General features: G+C 35.4%; 1 protein-coding gene across 1 annotated transcript in view; it reads right to left on the bottom strand.

The window, feature by feature from the left end:
- The window catches only part of TANC2 (tetratricopeptide repeat, ankyrin repeat and coiled-coil containing 2), a 349,573-nt gene that overhangs the window by 117,624 nt on the left and 211,187 nt on the right, over positions 1-20,762 (bottom strand). Inside the window, exon 9 of the mRNA XM_022589090.3 lies at positions 10,502-10,627. Coding sequence (XP_022444798.1) covers positions 10,502-10,627 — 126 coding nt within the window. The remainder of the gene's footprint in view (positions 1-10,501; positions 10,628-20,762) is intronic.

Below are 20,762 nucleotides of genomic sequence, written 5' to 3'. Positions count from 1 at the left end.
TAATTAGTTACCAGCAGACCCATAACATAAGAAATGTTAAAAGAAGTCCTTTAGGCAGAAGAAAAATGACATCAGATAGAAAAATACGACAAAAGAAATGAAGAGCACCAGAAATGGGAACTATGTGGATTAACATATAAGATTTTTTTCACAACTCTTTAAAAGATAACTGACTTTTATATGGTGGGGTTTACAACATTTAGATAAATAAACTGTCTCACAACAATAACATAAAGGCTCAGAGGAGAGAAACAGAAATACACTATTGTGCAGAAAAGAGTTAACATAACAGGCCTAAGACTACTAACCCTTAGAAAGCCTGCTTACAAGATTGGCCCTTACTGAAGTTTGGGAACGTAGATTTCAAGAGGATTCACACCATTCCAAGAACTAAGAAGAATGGCTCACTGTGCCTAATTTGTTTGTACAAACAATATTGTTTATGCTGGATACTTGCTTTTCTTCTGGAAGTCTGGAATTTTGGTATTTTTTTTTTAGGCAAGGAGGTCTATGTGACCAGACCCCCATAAAAATCTTGGGCACTGAATCTCTAATGAGATCTCCTGGTAGACATTTCACACAGGTCACAACTTATTGCTGGAGGAATTAAGTGCATGTTGTGTGACTTCACTGAGAGAGAACACTTGGAAGCTTGTGTCCACTTTCCTCTGTACTTTTGCCCATCTACCTTTCCCTTTGCTGATTTTGTTTTGTATCATTCTACTGTAATAAAGCATAGCTATGGGAATGACTATATGCTGAGTACTGTGAGTCCTCCTAGTGAATCAGTGAACCTGAGGGACACCCCAGACACAAGTATTATAAAGGCCTTGAAAAATTTACCAAGATAGACCATATTCTGGCTCATGAAAAATTCTGGATAAATTTAAAAGAATTCATGCTGTTCAAAGTGTGTTCTTTGACCATAACAGAACTAAGTTAGAAATCAACAGCAGAAATATATCTGGAAATTCCCCAGAAATATCCATGAGATGAAGAAGAAATCAAAAAGCAAATTAGTATTTTGAACTGGATGAAAGTGAAAATACAAAATCTGTGAAATACAGCTAAAGCAGTACTTAACAGGGAAATTTATAGCATTAAAATGTCTATATTAGAATAGAAGAAAGGTCTATGTCAATGACCTCACCGTTTACCTTAGCAAATTAGCAAATAAAGAAAAAAATCCCAAAGCAAGCAGAAGAAAGGAAATAATAAAAATCGGAGTGGAAATAAAACAGTAAACAGAAAAACAACAGAAAAATCAATGAAAATAAAAGATTTAATAAGCTCAATAAAACTGATAAATCTCTAAGCAGACTAATAAGGAAAGAAAGAGAAGACATATCAATAAGGATAGAATCAAGAATGAGGGGTAACATGACTACAGATGAAAAGGGTAAGAGATAACTATGAACAATTTTACACCAATAAATTCAACAGGTTATATAAAATAGAGAGATTTCTTGAAAGACACAAACTAATGAAGCCCACACGTGACGTGAATAGCCTATATCTACTAAAGTAATTGAATTGATAGTTAAAACCTTCCCATAATTAAAACTGCAGACCCTGATGGCTTCATGAGCAAAAACCAATCATTTAAGGAAGAAATAACATCTATTTTACACAAACTCTTTATAAAACTAAAGAGGAGAGAATACTTTCTCATTACTATGGTATTAAAACCAGACAAAGGCATTGCAAGAAAACTATAACCCAATATATCTCATGAACACAGATGAAAAAATATATAAAAATTATAGTAAATTGAAGCCAATATAAAAAAATACACCATGATTAAGTGGATTTTATACTAGGAATTCAAAGTTGGCTTAACATTTGAAAAATCAATGTAATTCATCATATTAGCAAAGCAAAAAAGAAAACCATATGATTATTTCCACAGATATAGAAAAACCACTTGACAAAATCCAACATAAACTCCTGATTAAAAAATAAAAAATCAAACAACTCTTACAAACTAACAATAGTAGGGGAACAACCTCAACCTGATAAAGTGCATCTACTGAAAACCTATCACTAACGTATCTCATGGTGAAAGACTGAATGCTTTCTCTCAAAGATCAGAATAAGGTAAGGATTTCTGCTCTCTTTGCTTCTATTCAACAATGTACTAGTTCTAGTCAGAGTCACAAGATAAGAAAAAGAAAAAGGAAGAAGTAAAACTATGTTTGCAGACTATATGATTATCTTAATGTAGAAAATCCTATGGAATCTATAAAAAAGTCATTACAGGGGGCTTCCCTGGTGGCGCAGTGGTTGAGAGTTCACCTGCCAATGCAGGGGACACAGGTTCGTGCCCCGGTCCGGGAAGATCCCACATGCCACGGAGCGGCTAGGCCTGTGAGCCATGGCCGCTGAGCCTGCACGTCCGGAGCCTGTGCTCCGCAATGGGAGAGGCCACGACAGTGAGAGGCCCGCGTACCGCAAAAAAAAAAAAAAGTCATTAGAAATAATAAATGAGTTTAGCAAGGTTTCAGGATACAGAAGCAATAGCAAGGTTTCAGGATATTCAGAAGCAATATACAAAAATCAATAGTACTTCTATGTAATTGTTCACTAGCAATGAACAATTAGAAACAGAAAGCAATACTATTTATAATAGCGTAAGAAATATGAAATACTGAAGGATAAATATGACAAAATATGTTCAACCTCTGTACATCTACAAAACATTGCTGAGAGAAGTTAAGGAAGACCTAAATGAATGGAGAGATATATTATGTTCATGGATTGGAAGATTCAACATTGATAAGAAGTCAGTTTTCCTCAAATTGATCTACAGATCCAATGCAATCCCCATCAAAATTCCAGCAGGCTTTATGGGTAGAAATTTACAAGGTTTCATATGGAAATACAAAGAACCTGGAATAGCCAAAACAATTCTGAAAATGAACAACAACATTGGAAGGTTAACAATACCTGATTTTAAGCTTTATTATAAAGCTACAGTAATCAAGAAGGTGTGGTATTAGTATCAAGATAAGACAAACAGATGAATGGAACAGAAGCAGTCCAGAAACAGATCCATACATATATGGATGACTGATTTTTGACAGTGCAAAGGTGCAAAAGGAATTCCGTAGAGGAAGAACAGTATTTGCAACAAATGATGTTAGAACAGTTGTATATCTACATGCGAAAAACAAAAACCCAGAAAACTTTGATACATATCATGCACTGCACCACATACAAAAATTAACTCAAAATCAATCACAGACCTAAACGTAAAACCTAAAACTGTAAAACGTCTAGAAGAAAATACAGGAGAAAATATTTGTAACTTTGGGTTTGTCAAAGAAATCTTAGATACAACACCAGAAGAATAATCCATCAAAGGCAAAAATTCATAAACTGGACTTCTAAAAACTTCTGTTCTTTAAAAGATACTGTTAAGAGAATGAAAAGACAAGCCAAAAACTGGGAAAACATATTTGCAAAGTACCCATCTGATAAAGGACTTGTATCCAAATTATATAAGAAACCCTTGAAATTCATTAATAAGAAAAGAAACCATCCAATAAAAGGGGACAAAATATTTGAATAGACACTTCACTAAAAAAGATATTTGATGGCAAATAATCATATGAGATGATTAACAATAAGCACAATGTTGTACATCAGATCCCTAGAACTTTTTCATCTTGCATGACTCAAACTTTATATGCCCAATCAACAGCAACTCTCCGTTTTCCACTCCCTGCAGGTCTTAGCAACCACCATCCGGCAATTAGTGTTTATATGCAACTGTTTCCCATCCCTAACACCCCGGTGTACTGAACTATGTACAATAAGCCATCGTATTGCTATTATTATATTACTTAAAGCTTTTTATATTATATTGTCTATGACATAGGATAGCATGGTGGTTAAGAGCACAGGCTCCAGAGTCTTCCACATATGAAATGAATCCTTGCACTGCCAATTACTAGACCTGTAACTCTAAGCAAGTTACTTAATCTCTCTAAGTCCCAGTTTCCTTACTACCCCACTTGCATCAAAGCATTGTGAGGATTAAATAACATGTTTAAAGCTCTTAACACTGGGTCTATAAAGAATAAGAACTCCAATAAATGTAAGCTATCATTTTTATCTGTTTAAAAGTGCCCCATTCTCAGCATTTGTCTTAGTGTTTTAAGAAGTCTATTGTATTCTACTAACGTGGGGATAAAAAAGGGAAAAGGCTTATTTGCCTCTTGAAAATAATACTTTGAGTCTCTGAAAAACTTGTATATTAAACTTCAGCTTTCTGACATCGGTCTTATAGAAAAACATTTGTTGAGAAAAACCTGGAATCATTGCTGAGTGGAATTTTCAGGAAGGGAACAATGATCCTTGAAAAATAGTGGAAGAAATAGGGAAAATCCAACTCTCCTAAATGTTGCTACTTTTCACATGTTTCCTCACATTTAATATCTCAAAATGTGGGGAAAGTATAAGAATGGTAAACCTTTAAAAATGTGAAACATCTGATAAAAGAATTATATAACTATGTCAACATAGTTTTGTGCTATTAGATTGTTGGTCTTGAAGGTGAGATTTTTATTGGGGAATCAGAACTGGCTAATTACTTGAAATTTAAGATTAAACTTAAAAAATTAATTAATTAATTGGCTGCGTTGGGTCTTTGTTGCTGCACGCAGGCTTTCTCTAGCTGTGGTGAGCGGGGGGCTACTCTGTGTTGCAGTGTGCAGGCTTCTCATTGTGGTGGTTTCTCTTATTGCGGAGCACGGGCTCCAGGCGTGCGGGCTTCAGTAGTTGTGGCACACGGGCTCAGCAGTTGTGGCTCACGGGCTCTAGAGCACAGGCTCAGTAGTTGTGGTGCACGGGCTTAGTTGCTCCGCGGCATGTGGGGTCTTCCTGGACCAGGGATCGAACCCGTATCACCTGCATTTGCAGGCGGATTCTTAACCACTGCACCATCAGGGAAACCCAGATTCAACATTTTTAAAGTGAACACTCAGTGATGAAATAGCTATGGCCCTACAAAGGAAATTCTCCTGTGCTATATTTTATTAGTATCTGGGGAAGTTATTACACAAAAAATCTTTTATTACATACTGCAAGATTGGAACGCTTAGATCATTTTACTGAATCAAAAATGTTTTACAAAGTGTTACCTGAATAAATTTACTGGCATTACGGTTAGTTTAATAAGATTTAGTCACTTTTGGAGAAAATAATGATAGAAAGATTAACTGGGAAGCTATTCTTTAAATCTAATTTAGATCAAAACATAAAAATGGCTTAATAGTTATTTTTCTTTATTGCACTTAAGGCATTTAAAAATATTTTCAGTGATTTATTCTTGCAGAACTAGAAATCATGATTAGAATTTCTTTCATGTTACTCCACAGCCTTTCTTTAAGTAATGTGTTATTTAATGCGAGAGGTCAATACGTGCCCTGTTAGAAGATTAAATGGTTTATAGACTCTTCTCTTTCCCAAAGGCTAATTTTCCCTTTCAGGTCTTGTGGAGGAACTTTGTTGTATATTAGCCACTGTTTGTGCTTTCAAATTTTAAGACAGATTTACCAACTAAAGCTGGTTTATATAAAAACCAGATCTGTGTACTGATCTGGAGCTACTTTAACAAGCAGTGATCTGCTTTAAAAAACTACAGCTAGACTACTCCAAAAAGTATAAATCAGTTTTCTAGCAGACAAAGACATCCAGTTTGAGTACTGCATTTTCAAATTTTAGGGTACTTTGCAAAAGAGCTGGCTGGAGGTGAGAGGATCACCTCATACAACTAAAGCTTACAATCTACCCCAATATTTATATATAGGCAGTTATGTGTGTGCAACTTTATTTCTGGATTTTCGATTTACCTAAAAAGAAAGAAATTTTATCTTGTAAAAATAAAACAATGACCAGTGAGATAGAAAAGACTGATGGAAATATTCCCTTGTAAATGTGAGCTAGCCAGGCAATGATCAAGATGACTAAGCAACCTCAGGGATGTATGACTCAGTAGGCTAATGCAAGATTATTGGCTTCATGACATGCATCTTAGCCATCTTCAGAAAGGATTCATTGTTTTGGAAAAGTAGGGGACTCACAAATGGCATGAAACACTGATTTTATTTGATAAAAATCCCATTTTTTGCTTTGACAAAGCCAAGTTAACTGTGTCAGGGTCAATTTCACATCAGTTCTGCCAATGAGTCAGACCATCATTTGCACATACGCCCCCAACCTAGTATCTATTAAAGCAGCTATTGATTAAATCCAATGCCTGTGAATGGCCATTTATGTAATGGGATTTAGTAAAAGTCCTAAGGAAACCAACACATATTGAGAAATGAAGTTTCAATTAGGAATGTATTATCTCTTTAAGCAGAATAGTGCGATGATGATTTCATATCAGGCAGGTTCCAGAGTCTTATCAATAATAATCTGTTGTTAATTTACCCCAAGGAGCTACTATTCAAAGTCATTATGCTATGATTTGCTTTGTGTATTTTTTTTTTTTTTCCCCCGGTACGCAGGCCTCTCACTGTTGTGGCCTCTCCCGTTGCGGAGCACAGGCTCCGGACGCGCAGGCTCAGCGGCCATGGCTCATGGGCCCAGCCGCTCTGCGGCATGTGGGATCTTCCCGGACCGGGGCACGAACCCGTGTCCCCTGCATCGGCAGGCGGACTCTCAACCACTGCGTCACCAGGGAAGCCCTGCTTTGTGTATTTTAACTTCCCTTGGTTCCATTTATATATTCTTTCTTCAGATTTATTACATTTATCCATAAAACCCAACATCCTCTTCTTCCCTTTTACTGGACAGTAAACAGTTTCTTTATCTGGGTAAAAAGAGATTCCATTAAGGTGGTCAGAGAGAGTGAGAGGTTTCAGGTCTAGCATGACCCCACATTTACACAAGGTGATTAAATTAAAAATGGACCCTGAAAATAATTTTTAAAACTTGACTTAAAAACTTTAAGATTTCAAATTAATATCTGTCAAGAACATTAGGCTTTGGGACTTAAAAGGCACATGTAGTAGGTTAACTAGCTGTATACTCTGCATTAGGACACAATCTACTGTAACTATTTTGTCATTGGAGCTCAAGCTCTTGGATGGTTGACAGCTAGAAATCTACTGACTTGCTGCACTAAGATCCTGGACAGTGCACTTATGTGACCTCCTCCCCACTGTTGGGCTGGGTCTCTGGAAACATCAATTTTGGGAGACCAGTTGTTCAAAACAGCTGTCTTGAGAAGTAAAAAAAAAAAAGACTTTTTACTAATGAAGCAAATGTTAATGTTAATACTGAACTTGAAGATCCAAACTGTAGCTCATGGGTTACCTCAGCAACTTCTGCTTCAGCAGTCAAAAGACTATTATTATGATCAAACAACTGCAGTTATTATTAAGATAACTGTTAAATGAACTATGCCTGTACTATTAAACCATGTTCATGAATAACTTCTAACCAACTCTCAAACTACACTTTTCCACATTTCTGTAAACAGGCTGCGTGATCCTTAAAGGCATAAAACTTATCTTCAGTTACAGTGGTATCCTCTAAACCAGTCTTTCTTAGTGTGATCTTGGGACCCCTGGGGCTTCTCAAGACACTTTCACGGGTCCACAAAGGCAAAACTATTTTCATAATATTAAGAGATTATTTGTCTTTTTCCACTCTTATTCTCTCACAAGGGTAGGGTGGAATTTTCCAGAGCTTACATTAACACTTAATGTGTCTACTATTAAAAAAAAAAAAGAATAGGTATTTTAACAATTTATCAGTTCTAATTTAATATGGTAAATATCAATCAATACAACTCATATAACACAAGCTTTTTAGGGTCCTCAATAATTTTTTAAGGTGGAAAGAGGTCCTGGGACCAAAAAGTTTGAGAACCACTGCTCTGAACAAAATAGTGCAGGACTGCCTGTATGAAGGGCCCAATAAATGCTTGCCATCTCTTCATATATTACAGTGATTTTACTTCAGATAATCTCTGTACTTGAAATCAGTCAGTTAATTTAGTACCCACTGGATATACTACAGTGTACATGACTACCTTCTTCTGAAGATCCAGGGTCATTTAAAACCGGAATTGTGATTTAAAAACTATTTCATAGGACTTGTTTGAGTTATACTTTAAAATACAGAAAGATATACCTCTAATGTAGAAAGAGATACCTTAATGTACACTAAAAAAAGTTTTCAATCACTTTATTACTTTTTTGGGGTAAAGCTGTTTTACTTCAATCATAACCAGAGTTAGCGGAAGATATAAAACTGAAATACGACTGCAATTTGTATGTTCCTTAAAATAAAAGTAGAAAACATGATGTGACATGATTTTTTAAAATTATACCAGGAAAACAATATGATTCTGTTTCTATAGTAAAGTGTACTGTTTCGGATATAATAACCACAAGTTATAAAGGCTTGCCAAACAGGTCTACAGAAACACAAGGAAAATCTGTCCAAGTTTGCTTTCCTTTCTTGTTAATGTCTAAGCTACAGAGTTCATTTGTAAATAGTAATCAAGATAACATGTTTTTGAGGGAAGGTTATTGTCTAGGGCTTCAAAGTTCTAAATTAAAGTATGCTAATTTTAGAAGATAAAATACTGCTTAGTAAACACCCTGTCTCTTATGGATTAATACACTCAACTGGATGGCATGTTCCAACCCTTTGGACTGCTAAAAGAAAACTTATTGAAAGAAAAGACAGCTTTAAGGAACTGAAACACTAATACCACAGCACACATCATCAACGGACAAACTCCATCTTTAAGTATTAATGTAAGCAGTAAGTTGAAGCCCTATCTGCAAGGGATATGAAATTAGTTTTGTTAGGAATGCATTATTCAGGTGGAGAGCTTCCTAAAGATTTAGGTATGCTTTGGAAAAATCTTTGGAGGCACTTTGGTTTTACTGAATGTTTAGGCTGAAGCTCAGTGAAATGGAAAAGATTTTCGTTGTATTCTATACACAGCTGATATCTATGTGTAAACATCAAGCTCACCAGAATGTATCCGTCGAAGACCTTACTAAAATCTTTAGATACTGGAAGTAGACATGTGTCATCATGTATCAATAAAACCCAACATGAAGAGTTCTCAAAAATACATAGCTGAAATCTGTCATTAATTTTGTTTTTGATGTAGTATAAAATCCATTATTCAATGACTAGCAAAGCAGAAAATAAAATCAACAATGTCAGTATGTTTTTCAGTAATGCAATGCAAGGTGATGCCAATGTGGCAGATTTTCAATCAAATCTGAAGGTCTATACAGATCAATAGTTATATCCCATCTTCTTTATTATGGTTATGCCTTCTGGTCATGGCACAAATAATTTAGTTGGCCTTTGAATAAAGTTATTCAGGCTTTGGACATGATCAGTATAGCAGCACTAAAGTAATACTTGACATAATTCCACTTTCTGGGATAAGCAACTAAGGTGTGGCTAACTTAAGAAACGGCAAGCAGGATGGATAGGATTGGGAACTAAAACCATGGCTAAGGCCATCAACTCACCACTGTTGATGGGAGGTATGGTAATTGTAGCAATACAACTAATTATTTTATACTCCTAGTTTCTGAGCCATCAGTGAAAAATGGTCAGCATAATGACTTCCAGAATGGACAGCAGGCATGTTTGAGTCCCCTCCTGTGTGAGTTATGCATGTGGCACTACACAGATTAGAGTAGGGCACAGGACAAGGGGTGAGGAGAAGAGCAAAGCAAAGATGCAAATAATCTATAAGATAAAATAAATAATGCACCTGATGTAGTAGAGCTATGGATTACTAGATACTAGAGAAAGCAGACCATCTGTTAAGACTATCACAGACAGTTTGGTTCACTTGAACAAACAAGAGGCACAAGCAGAGACATCAATAACAGGCCTCTCAACTAGACTGTGGTTATAACAAAATGAAAAGTCTTCAAAAACATCAGGTTCCTGACTGCAGAAGCATGTAGCATGCACAAAGGGTGTAAAGAAACAGGTGTCTGAATGGGAAAAGGATAAGTTGTTTAGATGTTGCCAGGACAGGACTAGAAGCAGTAAAATTCTAAGAAAATAAAAGTACTGTATGTCACTAGAAATGGCCACTAGAATGTAAATGAAATGCATTCTCTAGTGAAACAAATTAGCAGCATCAAGTTCACCTGCAATAGGGCTAGGGCTGAAATTGGTCAACAATTACTTCTAAAACCCAAGACCTTAAAAAGGTTATTTCCCCCATCAACCCCAGCCCTTTCCACTTGTTTTCTTTCAGAATTTCAAGGAATCAATGCTTCCAACTGTTGGTAATTACACTGCCTTTCTATGCTGATGAGTGCAATGTATTTGTGTTCATCTTTCTCTCTAGATTCAGCAGAAATGAACTGGTTACATGCTCACTTAAGGGAGGCTTAAATAGGTGTGGAAACTGGAAACAAAGGAACTTTTTGCCTACTGCCCATTTCCATTTTCCCCTGGGCATCCCCATGCAAAGCCCTCTTGTGGTTCTAACCTCTTAAATCCTGTTGTGTGCGAGCACCGGCCATGCTCTGTCTTGGCATTCGAAGAGAAGTTCTCAAAGGTGTATGTCTCTGCTCATCCAGGTAAGCGAGGTCCTCCAAGTGGGTGGAGCTTGTGGCTGATAAGACAGAAGAGTTTAGTCAGAATACCTAAGTTTAGAAAACTGTCAGTCTGTATCTCCAGACTTCGGAATCAGAGCAGATACATTTACTGAGAATTTGCTCAACTCCAAGTCCTCATCAGTGTCTGGAACATGTGCCAGGAAAACATGTCAAGAGTTGTCTGCGGCTCCTTCACTACTATCAAATGCCTGAGCTTATAGAGAATACTAGCAACAAGTTGGCAAACACATTAGTACCTGGCAACAAAGACTATTAGTTTTTGCTTCTTTTGGGTCACAAATCCCATCTGTATAAACATCAGTGCAGAAATCTGTTCCAAATTATATTAAGCTAGAAAAGAACCATGAAGCTCTATTTTCAACATTTCTCATTCACGGTAAAGAATGAAATATGAAAACATCCTAAAAACAATTTTCACATGTGTGTATATGTATGTATATAATGGAAAGGCAGGCACCTGGGACAATGGACAGAGAACTGCCAAATAGCATTTAGGGAACTGCCAATGTCTATGAATTCCAAAGAACGTGTTGTTGCTCTCTGAAGATGAAGGTCAAGCAACAGTGGCTTCCCACTGCATCTATAAATCCTTTAACCCCTAACCTAGCCACGAAAGAGACAGAGAAAATGGCAGAAGATGGGGGTAAAACGGCACTGCTACATACTGAGAGCTATTGAGTCCAAGAATCAGGAAGTGCTGAAGACAAAAAGCTTTTAACAAGAAAGAAAAAAACCCCCAAACTTCCATCAGAAAATGGTTATTTAGAGCTCATACGTGATTAATTAAACCGTTAATTCAATCTGTTGCCAACTATGTAAGATACTGTGCTGGGGGTTAGTTCAGTAATTCCATGACAATTATTTACTGAGAGACTCCTGTGTGCCAGGCTCTGTTCTTGGTGCCCTCGCTGGCTTCATTGCTAGTCTACCTCTGTGATATTTTGGAGTGGGTGAAAGGAAGCAAGCTGAGATCACTCTTGGCTGCTGAGCTCCAGTGAAGCCATGTCCACATCCTCAGTCAAGGTAAGACATAATAACATAAAGAGGGCTATGATAAATGGCACAAAGTCAGTTACAAAGTGCTCCATGAGCTGAAAAAGAGAGAAAAGATGGAGAAAATCGAAGAGAAGGGGAGGAAGAGAGAAAAGAATAAGAACAAGTGCAAGAGACATATATTCCCCTCACCCTTCAATTACCCCAACTGTCTTATTTATCTGGATCTACCGGAAACCCATACAAAAGGAATTTATCCAAATTATACATATAGTTTCTATAAGGAAATAAAAGTCTTTGAAAGCTAGTCCAGGGAACTTAAACCAAGAAAGGGAAGCCAAATGACACATGACACACCAGAGAGAGGAAGAGAATAAATATCAGAAGAATAAAAGATAATCTCGATTTCTGCATTCTGAAATTTATCCAGAATAGATAACTTTCTAATCTCTTATTTAAAAACACTGGGGACAATTACACCATCCCCACTGGTTCTAATTTGGTTCTGTGAATTAGTTCTTTCTTATGTTTCATACAATCCCTCCTGTTTTAACCAAAGTCTATTTTCTTTTGCTAGGTTCTTTATCCATATGTGTGTAGCTACCAAAAAAAAAAAAAAGGTGGGGGGTGGGCAGCCCCCAGAAGTCCTGTCCCCACAGAGCCCTCCTTGGAGCTCAGAAATATTAGCATCAGCTGAGCATGGCCCCTTCACAGAGATGTTTGTTTCAGCTTTGTGGGGCCTCTCCCCCAAGCTTCTATGGTTTAATAATCCCAACCTCTTCTCATTTACAGGCTCAGAAGTGGTAGCTGCTTTCTGAAGTTGCTAAGTCCATGATATCTCAGTGTTCTCTTTTACCTTTTCAGTTCTTTAAAACCTAGTTAACAATTCTTTATATATAACATCTTCTGTTAAAATATCTGTGTGGTTTCTGTCTCCTGGCTAGCCCCTGGCTGAGATAGCATAGAAAATAACTGAACAGCAATTCTTTTACTATGTGATGTTGATAATAAAGCAATATCACAGAACACAGACGTAAAAGATGTTTTAAAGGCCATCTAGACTAGAGGTCAGCAAACTATGGCCTGTGGATGAAATCTGGCCTGTCGCATAAAGTTTTACTGGAACACAGCCTTGCCTCTTTGTTTAAATAGCTGTTTACCATAGAGTTGAATGGTTTCGACACAGACCATATGGCCTGCAAAGCCTAAAATACTAGCTGACCCCAATCTAGTCAGATCCCCTCCTTTCACAGTTTAGGAGACAGTGAAGTCATTTATCTACAGTGACTCACTTATTCACTGGAGAGCCAGGCCTGGAAACCAGCTATCTTAACTCTCAATCCAGTGAGCACTATTTGCATTGTACCCTCCTCTCCTTTTAAACCTAAACAAATCTAATTCTTTCTTAAAAAGCTTATTTTTCATTCCTTCTTCATCTTTGTCACTTTCTCTCAATTCTCTGTTTTTTTATGGTTTCAAAGAGCAGTTATCAAACCTGGGCAATAAAGGCCTTGCCAATGCATAGTAAGGTGCCCTGCATGTCACAGGCCAATAAATCTCTGCACTTCAAAATTTTCTGCAGAAGAAACAAAAGAACAAACAAAAGTCCAAATTTGTTATTTTTTTAATAAGAAAAATACTTATAAGGTACTTTTTAAGCTGATAAACTGAAGAGTAATATGAAAAGACCAATGACAATGAGAATTTTTTATTTTCTTTTATTCACATTAAAACAAAATTCAAATAAAAACTGTAACAGCTGGATGAGTGATAGAAATTTCTGGTTATCATTATGGCAATATTAATGGTACATTATATGATTTTAAAGCAAGGTTCTAGCAGGGTACTTTTACTAAAATGGTTCTATATGCTAACACACTAAGATGGTTTGATATGTTTTAATAAAAAGAGAATATATATATTTCATTAACAGTAGGCAGAATGATATAGAAATACACAACATGAAGTGGAGCAAAAAGCTTTGTTAAAAAAAGAAGCCTAAAGTCTTTCCCTTTTATACGTTATATCCATCTATGAATCTTTTAAAGATTAAACTATGGGAGATCTATACTTGGAGTATAGATTTAAGTTAAATAACAGTTACACAATCCATTTTAATTTCTTTGTATTAAAAAAATCTTCTGGCACAGCCTTCGTTTCACAGGTTCAACTTCTTATATTAAATGAAGAGCTACTGACAGCTTTTATAAAATGTAAATGTTTACTGTGAACTTAACAAGTTTTACTAAACTAAGCTTTACCATAGTAATTCCTAGAAAAATGAACATCAGTTGTTCTATTGCTTTTTTTCACAAAACCAAGAAATGTAGTAAAATATATTTTGGAATCAGCACATTTCTCATTTCAGATAAATGACATTAGAAGAAAAAGAAAAAATATTGCAATAACCGAACTGAAAAACAGGTCAGTCCTTTACAAGTCCAAATACTCACAGGCAAACTGAACTAAGGAAAAGCAGAAATATTCAATATCAAGCACTATAGCTCTGAACCAGCCAATGGGGAACTACTGCTTTATTCTAGACTGCAATTGAGTTATGGTTAGTGTTACCTAAGTCTCTTAAAACATTCATTCTTTTTCTTATTTTGGCAATAATATCTTTTTCTCTGATCTCTGAATCTATCACTATTTTATCAAATAATCCAAAATAATTTCTTTACTGCCTCTTTTCCTTATTAAATTGTTTTCCTTAGTCTTATTTTCAGTTTCTTTCTGCTTCATCATTTTCAAAATTCTTGTCCCTTCAAATATAGTATTTAAAGACTTAGCAGACAAATACTGGAAAGATCAGCCAGGAGATCTGAAATTCTATGCGCTGTGGCCTTTGTTTCACTAATTGTACGTAGTTGTACTCTCAGGCGGCGTAGTCACATGACTCTTTTCTATTTGCAAGCCAATTTCTGAGAAAAAGTCTTTGTCATACTTTGCCAAACATCTCACTCATTGTCAAAATTTGCTCAGGCTACACTTTTTCTGCTTCCCTGATAGATCCCCCAGGCAGAATTAATTGCTTCTCCCTTTCAGCAACCATATACATATATGGCTAATTAGAACTTTTGTTATTCAGCTAATTGTTTACATGTCTGTCTTCCCTTACTAGATTATGGTAGATTCTTGAGGGCAACTAGGAAATGTCTGATTCATCTTTGATAACTACATTCCTTTAGAGTAAATCAGAGTGCCCTGCACGTAATGCTCAATACAGAACTAAATTCCAGGCTAGTCCTACTTAGATTTAGAAATCTGTCTGGCTCTATCCTCACCTTCCTCATTGCTCTGCTTAATGTTTAACAGACATCACTATGGTAATATGCTTGGCTCCAATGATGTTCATAAAATCTTTCTTCAGGTACTGCTGATCCTTTACTTTTTTCTATAACACGTATCACTTTCTACTGTACTGAATACTATATAAATTACTTATTTATTCTGTTTATTTTACTTTCCCTGGTGAGAATGTAAGTTCCACGAGGGTGAGAATCTTTGTTTTGTTTATTGATGATTCTCAAGTGCTTAGAAGAGTGCCTGGCATATATAGCATATGCTCAATAAGTGCTATTCTAATGACTAAATAATTGTATTTAACATACACGTTGTGTTTTGCCTATATTTAAACAATCAATGAATAACAAATTAGGTTTTGTCTCACTGGGTTATCTGAAAGCTAAGGATGAAGGAGGTGGCTATAACAACAATGCCTTGTACATCATCATCCCATAAAAACACCAGTGATAGATCTATAGGGACACATATATTCCCACCTTGTAGTGCTACTCTTACTGTGAAATTGTCCTGGCAATTTTTTTGAGATAATTCTGTCAAATTAAATCAATACTATAATATTTAATGAACACTTTCTAGATACAAATATAAGAATTAGTCAGGTAAGTTGAAGTGAACTGATGAAATAGGAAAAACAAGTCAACAATAAAAAGTTTTATGTAAAAAGAAAATGCTTTAAAAAAGTAAGCCCATAAAATCTATGTCATTAAAAATCCTTGTTTTCAGAGAAGGAAGAGGGAAGTGGAAAAAGGGAGCATATATTTTTCTGAAATTTCATCAGATTGGAACAGCTGACTCATTTACAGAACATTTAACTGACATACTTTTTGAATTTAATACACAAGTGGGCAGGAAGAAATCCAGCAGATGACATTTGGTACAAAACATTCCAGAGGCAACTCTGTATTACAGAGTTTGGAATCAGTTTAAATTGTTTCTTCTTCTATCAGTTGCCACTAATGCAAACAGATTTTAGTAGCACAATTGCCATTCTGGCTGACCTGAGCAGGGAGCCTGGAATGACACTTTATGTTTGCTACAGCCTGGGCAAGAAGCCACTCTGCTGTTCTTATACCCTTGTTCATAAAGCCAACATTCTGACTGCAGAAAAGCCCATTTCTGATTTTATTTTTTTTGGTAAAATCTTTATTACAGTTTCCAATTGGATTCATTTAAATCCCCCAGGATTCCCATTTTGCATTTACCTGATTCTTAAGATCCTTCTCTTACGAAAATGTGCAGCACCAAACATTAAGAAGCAGATGGTGAGAGTTTATATTTTAACTGACTTCTGTTGTTTGCATGTTTCCCTGATAGACTCTTCATTTTCACACAAAGCACTGAGGACAGCTGTTGTAAGTGAACATTTCCTGCTTCTCATATCCCTCCAATTCATTGCCAATCTCATTTTAAGACATCAAAGATGACCACAGACAGCCTACTCTGATAATTTCTGCCATGCAACCACAAGTCCACAAGGGTTCTCTGCTTCCTTCCAACACAACAGGCTTAAAAATATGCAACAGTGATTTACATTTTGAAAACAATAAAAGACAGTTTTTATTTTTTCATATTTTACGATTTTAATTTAAAGGTGCATAAACTTCTAAATTTATATTCAGAAAACTGAGCTGCTCCAGGAAAAACCCAACCTTTAATGCTAGACTGCCAAAACTCACCTTTAATCACTTCAATCATTCAAGATAAAAGTTTTTATGTTTTCAGTAAATAGTACTATTTTCATTTGTGGTATATGGAGCTTTTAATTGGTACATTAACTTTAGACTTCACTTGTTTAAGAATCTTTATGTTGCTAAAGGTATATAGCTAAATCTAACTGACCAATATATTTATTCAATCAGACCTACTTTAGTAATCAACAAAAAGTACATGATTGTTTAAAAAATTTCATTACATATGTTACTTCAATACATTGTAGTGAGTTAAAATCTCAGAAAATATTAAAAAAAATAAATCACTATAAACATTTTATATGTGCTGACTCCATTCCCTGAAAATAAAAGTGTTATAAAAGCCACACATCCTTTCCAATTCTCTTTAAAATCAAGAATTATGGAATAACACAGACAGTTTTACTCCTCAGAGTTCAATCCAGCATCAGCCCCATATAATTCCTTGACAATTTCCTGGTCGTGACAAATGTGGTCCTGTAAAGATGCCACAAAGCTCAAGCTAAAGAGGATGCTTCTCTTCCCCAGCTGGGGAGAAGTCTATAACACAGCAAGGACCAATTAAACAATTAATTCCCTAGGTTTTTAAAAATGTGATGAAAATGGTATTTTCATATCATTATTCAACATTAATTGGTCTCTAAAATAAATAATTATATCACTCATACTGAGATAAAGTTTAAAAAAGAAGGAAATTTAAAAGCTGAGTTTGAACAAAGCCTTTTATTACTGGCATTCATCACTCCCCAACCCCATTCATATACTTAGAACAATTTAATAAGTAAAATATACTGACTCTTTTCCCTATTTCAAACTCATCTCATATTTGAAATCATCAATCATTCCTGTTCACCAAGGAGATTTGAGTATTTGATCTTCCCCCAGCTTGGGGAGCCACTTCTACGTACATTAGAAAGTAAAGGAAAACATATATATCTAGAGCTAAAATGAGAAGAGAGGACCCTCCTGAGCTAATACAATTTACTTTAAAAACTGATTGAGGTATCTAATCACTTAAGCTACTAGAGATTGTGGTCTTATCAAATATTTACACACATTATACAGTTAGCAGGTGAAAGTAATTTTGTCCTTCTACATTCTGGAAACACTTTCAACCTATAATCTATTAAATTTTGAGAATAATTGAGTCGTTTGGTTTACTTTCCTGCCTCTGTGTGAGGATCTGAAACCATGGTTTCCAGATACAGAACATGGTTACAGATACAGATACATGGTTTCCCATACAAACTACTCCTTGACCTATGACTTGCCCTGTAGGCAATAGCAGGTCTATTTGTATTACATTCAACATTGACAAGAAATAATTCTCTGATGAAGTATTTTGTTCAACACAGTCAGTAAGTGCTCCTCCAACAGTATAAAATCCTATTCTCCAGGACAGATCTATTGAAGAAGCATGATCAGTACTGCTTAAGAATCTGAAAAATCTCTGCTAGCCAGAAAGGCCAGTGTTATGAGATGACCACTGTGATAGATGAAAAACTCATCAATAATTAAGGTTTATCGGAATAACAATTTAGACTAATATTATCCCTTTTACTTATGTTTTAACATGAGGGAGGGTAGAAGGAAAAGAAGAAGGAAGAAAGCATTTAAGTATGTAAGGAAGTATTTTTCAGTACTTGAGTTAAAATAAACTTCAATAACAAAGAAAAATCAGTGTTTTATAATACTTGATATAAACAGTTTTACTTTGTTAAAATGATTTAAAAAAAATGGCACCAAAAGCATGGTCCACAGAAGAAAAATCTGATAAATTGATGTCATCAAATTTTTTGTGTTTCAGATGAATGGATAAAGAAGATGTGGTATATAAATACAATGGAGTACTACTTAGCCATAAAAAAGAATGAAATAGTGCCATTTGCAGCAACATGGAAGGACCTAGAGATTATCATACTAAGTGAAGTAAGTCAGACAGAGAAAGACAAATATCATATGATACCACTTGTATGTGGAATCTAAAAAATGATACAAATGAACTCATTTACAAAACAGAAACAGACTTAACAGACATAGAAAACAAACTTATGGTTACCAAAGGGGAAAGGGAGGGGGGAGGGAAAAATTTGGAATTTGGGATAAACAGATACACGCTACTATATATAAAATAGATAACCAACAAGGACCTACAGGGTACTGTATTCAGTATCTTGTAATAACCTATAATGGAAAAGAATCTGAAAGAGCATACAAATATATATGTTTAACTGAAACACCTTGCTGTACACCTGACACATTGTAAATCAAGTATACTTCAATGAAGGAATAAAAATTTAAAAAAATTTTGTGTTTCAAAATACATCAATAAGAAAACAAAAAGATAGGCAACAGAGTGGGAGAAAATATTTTACAAACACATCTCTGATAAGGATTTGTATGCAGAATATACAACAAATTCTAACAACTCAATAATAGGAAGACAGACAGCCCATAAAAAATAGTTATTTCACCAGAGAAGATATATGAATAGCTAATAAGCACACAAAATAAACTCAACATCATTAGTCACTAGGAAAATGCAAATTAAAACCACAAGACAGCATTTCACATCTGCTAGAATAACCATAATAAGAGGTAAGACAATAACAAATGGCAGACGGGAGGTGGAGAAACAGGAGTCTCCACACACTGTGGGTGGTGCAGTCGCTTTGGAAAACAGTTTCAAAGTTTCTTAAAAAGTTAAACATAGATTGACCCTATGATCCAGCAATTCCAATCCTAGGTATCTATTCAAGAGAAATGAAAATATATATCCATTCAAAGACTGGCACAAGAATGTTCATAGCAGCAGTATTCACAATAGCTAAAAAATGGAAAAAACCTCAATGTCCATCAACTTGGTGAATGGACAGATAAAATGAGGTAGAGACGTACAATGGAATACTATTTGCAAGAAAAAGGAACAAACTTCTGATACACCTTAAGTAAATCATCCAGTTCTTGAAGTTATTTGGATATTTTTAATCAACACTAAAAATAGGTATTTCTTCAAAGATCTAGTGATGTCACCTAGGACTGCTATTTCTAAACCAAAGACAAAGGAAAACCCTTTTAGAAAGACAAGAGCTTAAATATATACTTTATATGTATTTTAAGTTGAGGTATAATTTATATACACAGTGTACATAAATCTTAAGTATTTAGCTCAATAAATTTTTATCTATGTATACACCCATGCAACCACCATTCAGATCAAGATATAGAAGGCTCCCTTAATTGATATTCCCATCAAAGGTAACCACTACTTTAGTTCTTCACCACAGAAGTGCCATAGTTTTGTCTGTTTTTCTGAACTTTATATAAATATACATACTTCATAAAGTGTGCACTCTCCACGACGTTGTCTATAGCAGTAGTACATTCTTTTTCATTGTTGTACACAATTCATCAAGACTGTTGATGGACATGTGGATTAATTTCAGCTTTTGGGTATTATAACTAAAACTGATATGAACATTCTTATATTTGTCTTTTGGTGAATATAAGGACTTATTTTTGATGGCTAGTCTATGCAGGAGTGGAATCGCTAGGTTTTAGATAACATGCACATATAGCTTTATACACCTTTAACAGATCTTGCCAAGCAGCTTTACAAAGTGGTAATGCCAATTTATTAATATACCCCCATCAGCGATGTATGACAATTCCAATCGCATCACGTCCTCACGAACACTTGGCATTGCCATTCCTTTTAATTTTTTTAGGTATGGGTATAATGGTATTTCATTGTCAAGAACTGTGAAGGATCTGATATTTTATCCTACTTGTAAGCTAACAAGCCTGGATGCTTGAGGAAGAAGACATGAGACATCTAGGTCATAGATGAAAGACAGTTTATTACTCAGAGGAGTAACAGTAGCCAGAGTATCGACATTGTGTCAGTTATGAGCCCTAATTCCCACAGGGTCATACAAAGAGGGCTCGGTGAAACTCGCACGTACAGATGGTTGTATTGCAAGAGAGACCCTCTGTGCCTATAGACTAGTTTGCATTTTCTAGGATTTCATATAAATGTAATCATATAGTATGTACTTTTAAAAAATCTGGCTTCTTTCACTCAGCATTAACTATTTTGAGATTCATACATGTTGTTGCAGTATCAGTTCATTCTTTTTACTGC

Source organism: Delphinapterus leucas, chromosome 19 (genome assembly GCF_059928025.1).
Source record: "Delphinapterus leucas isolate spDelLeu-1000000601 "Yukka" chromosome 19, BTC_Dleu_Yukka2, whole genome shotgun sequence".
Lineage (NCBI taxonomy): Eukaryota > Metazoa > Chordata > Mammalia > Artiodactyla > Monodontidae > Delphinapterus > Delphinapterus leucas.
Note: the sequence above shows the minus strand (reverse complement) of the source record. Positions and strands in the feature narration are given on the sequence as shown.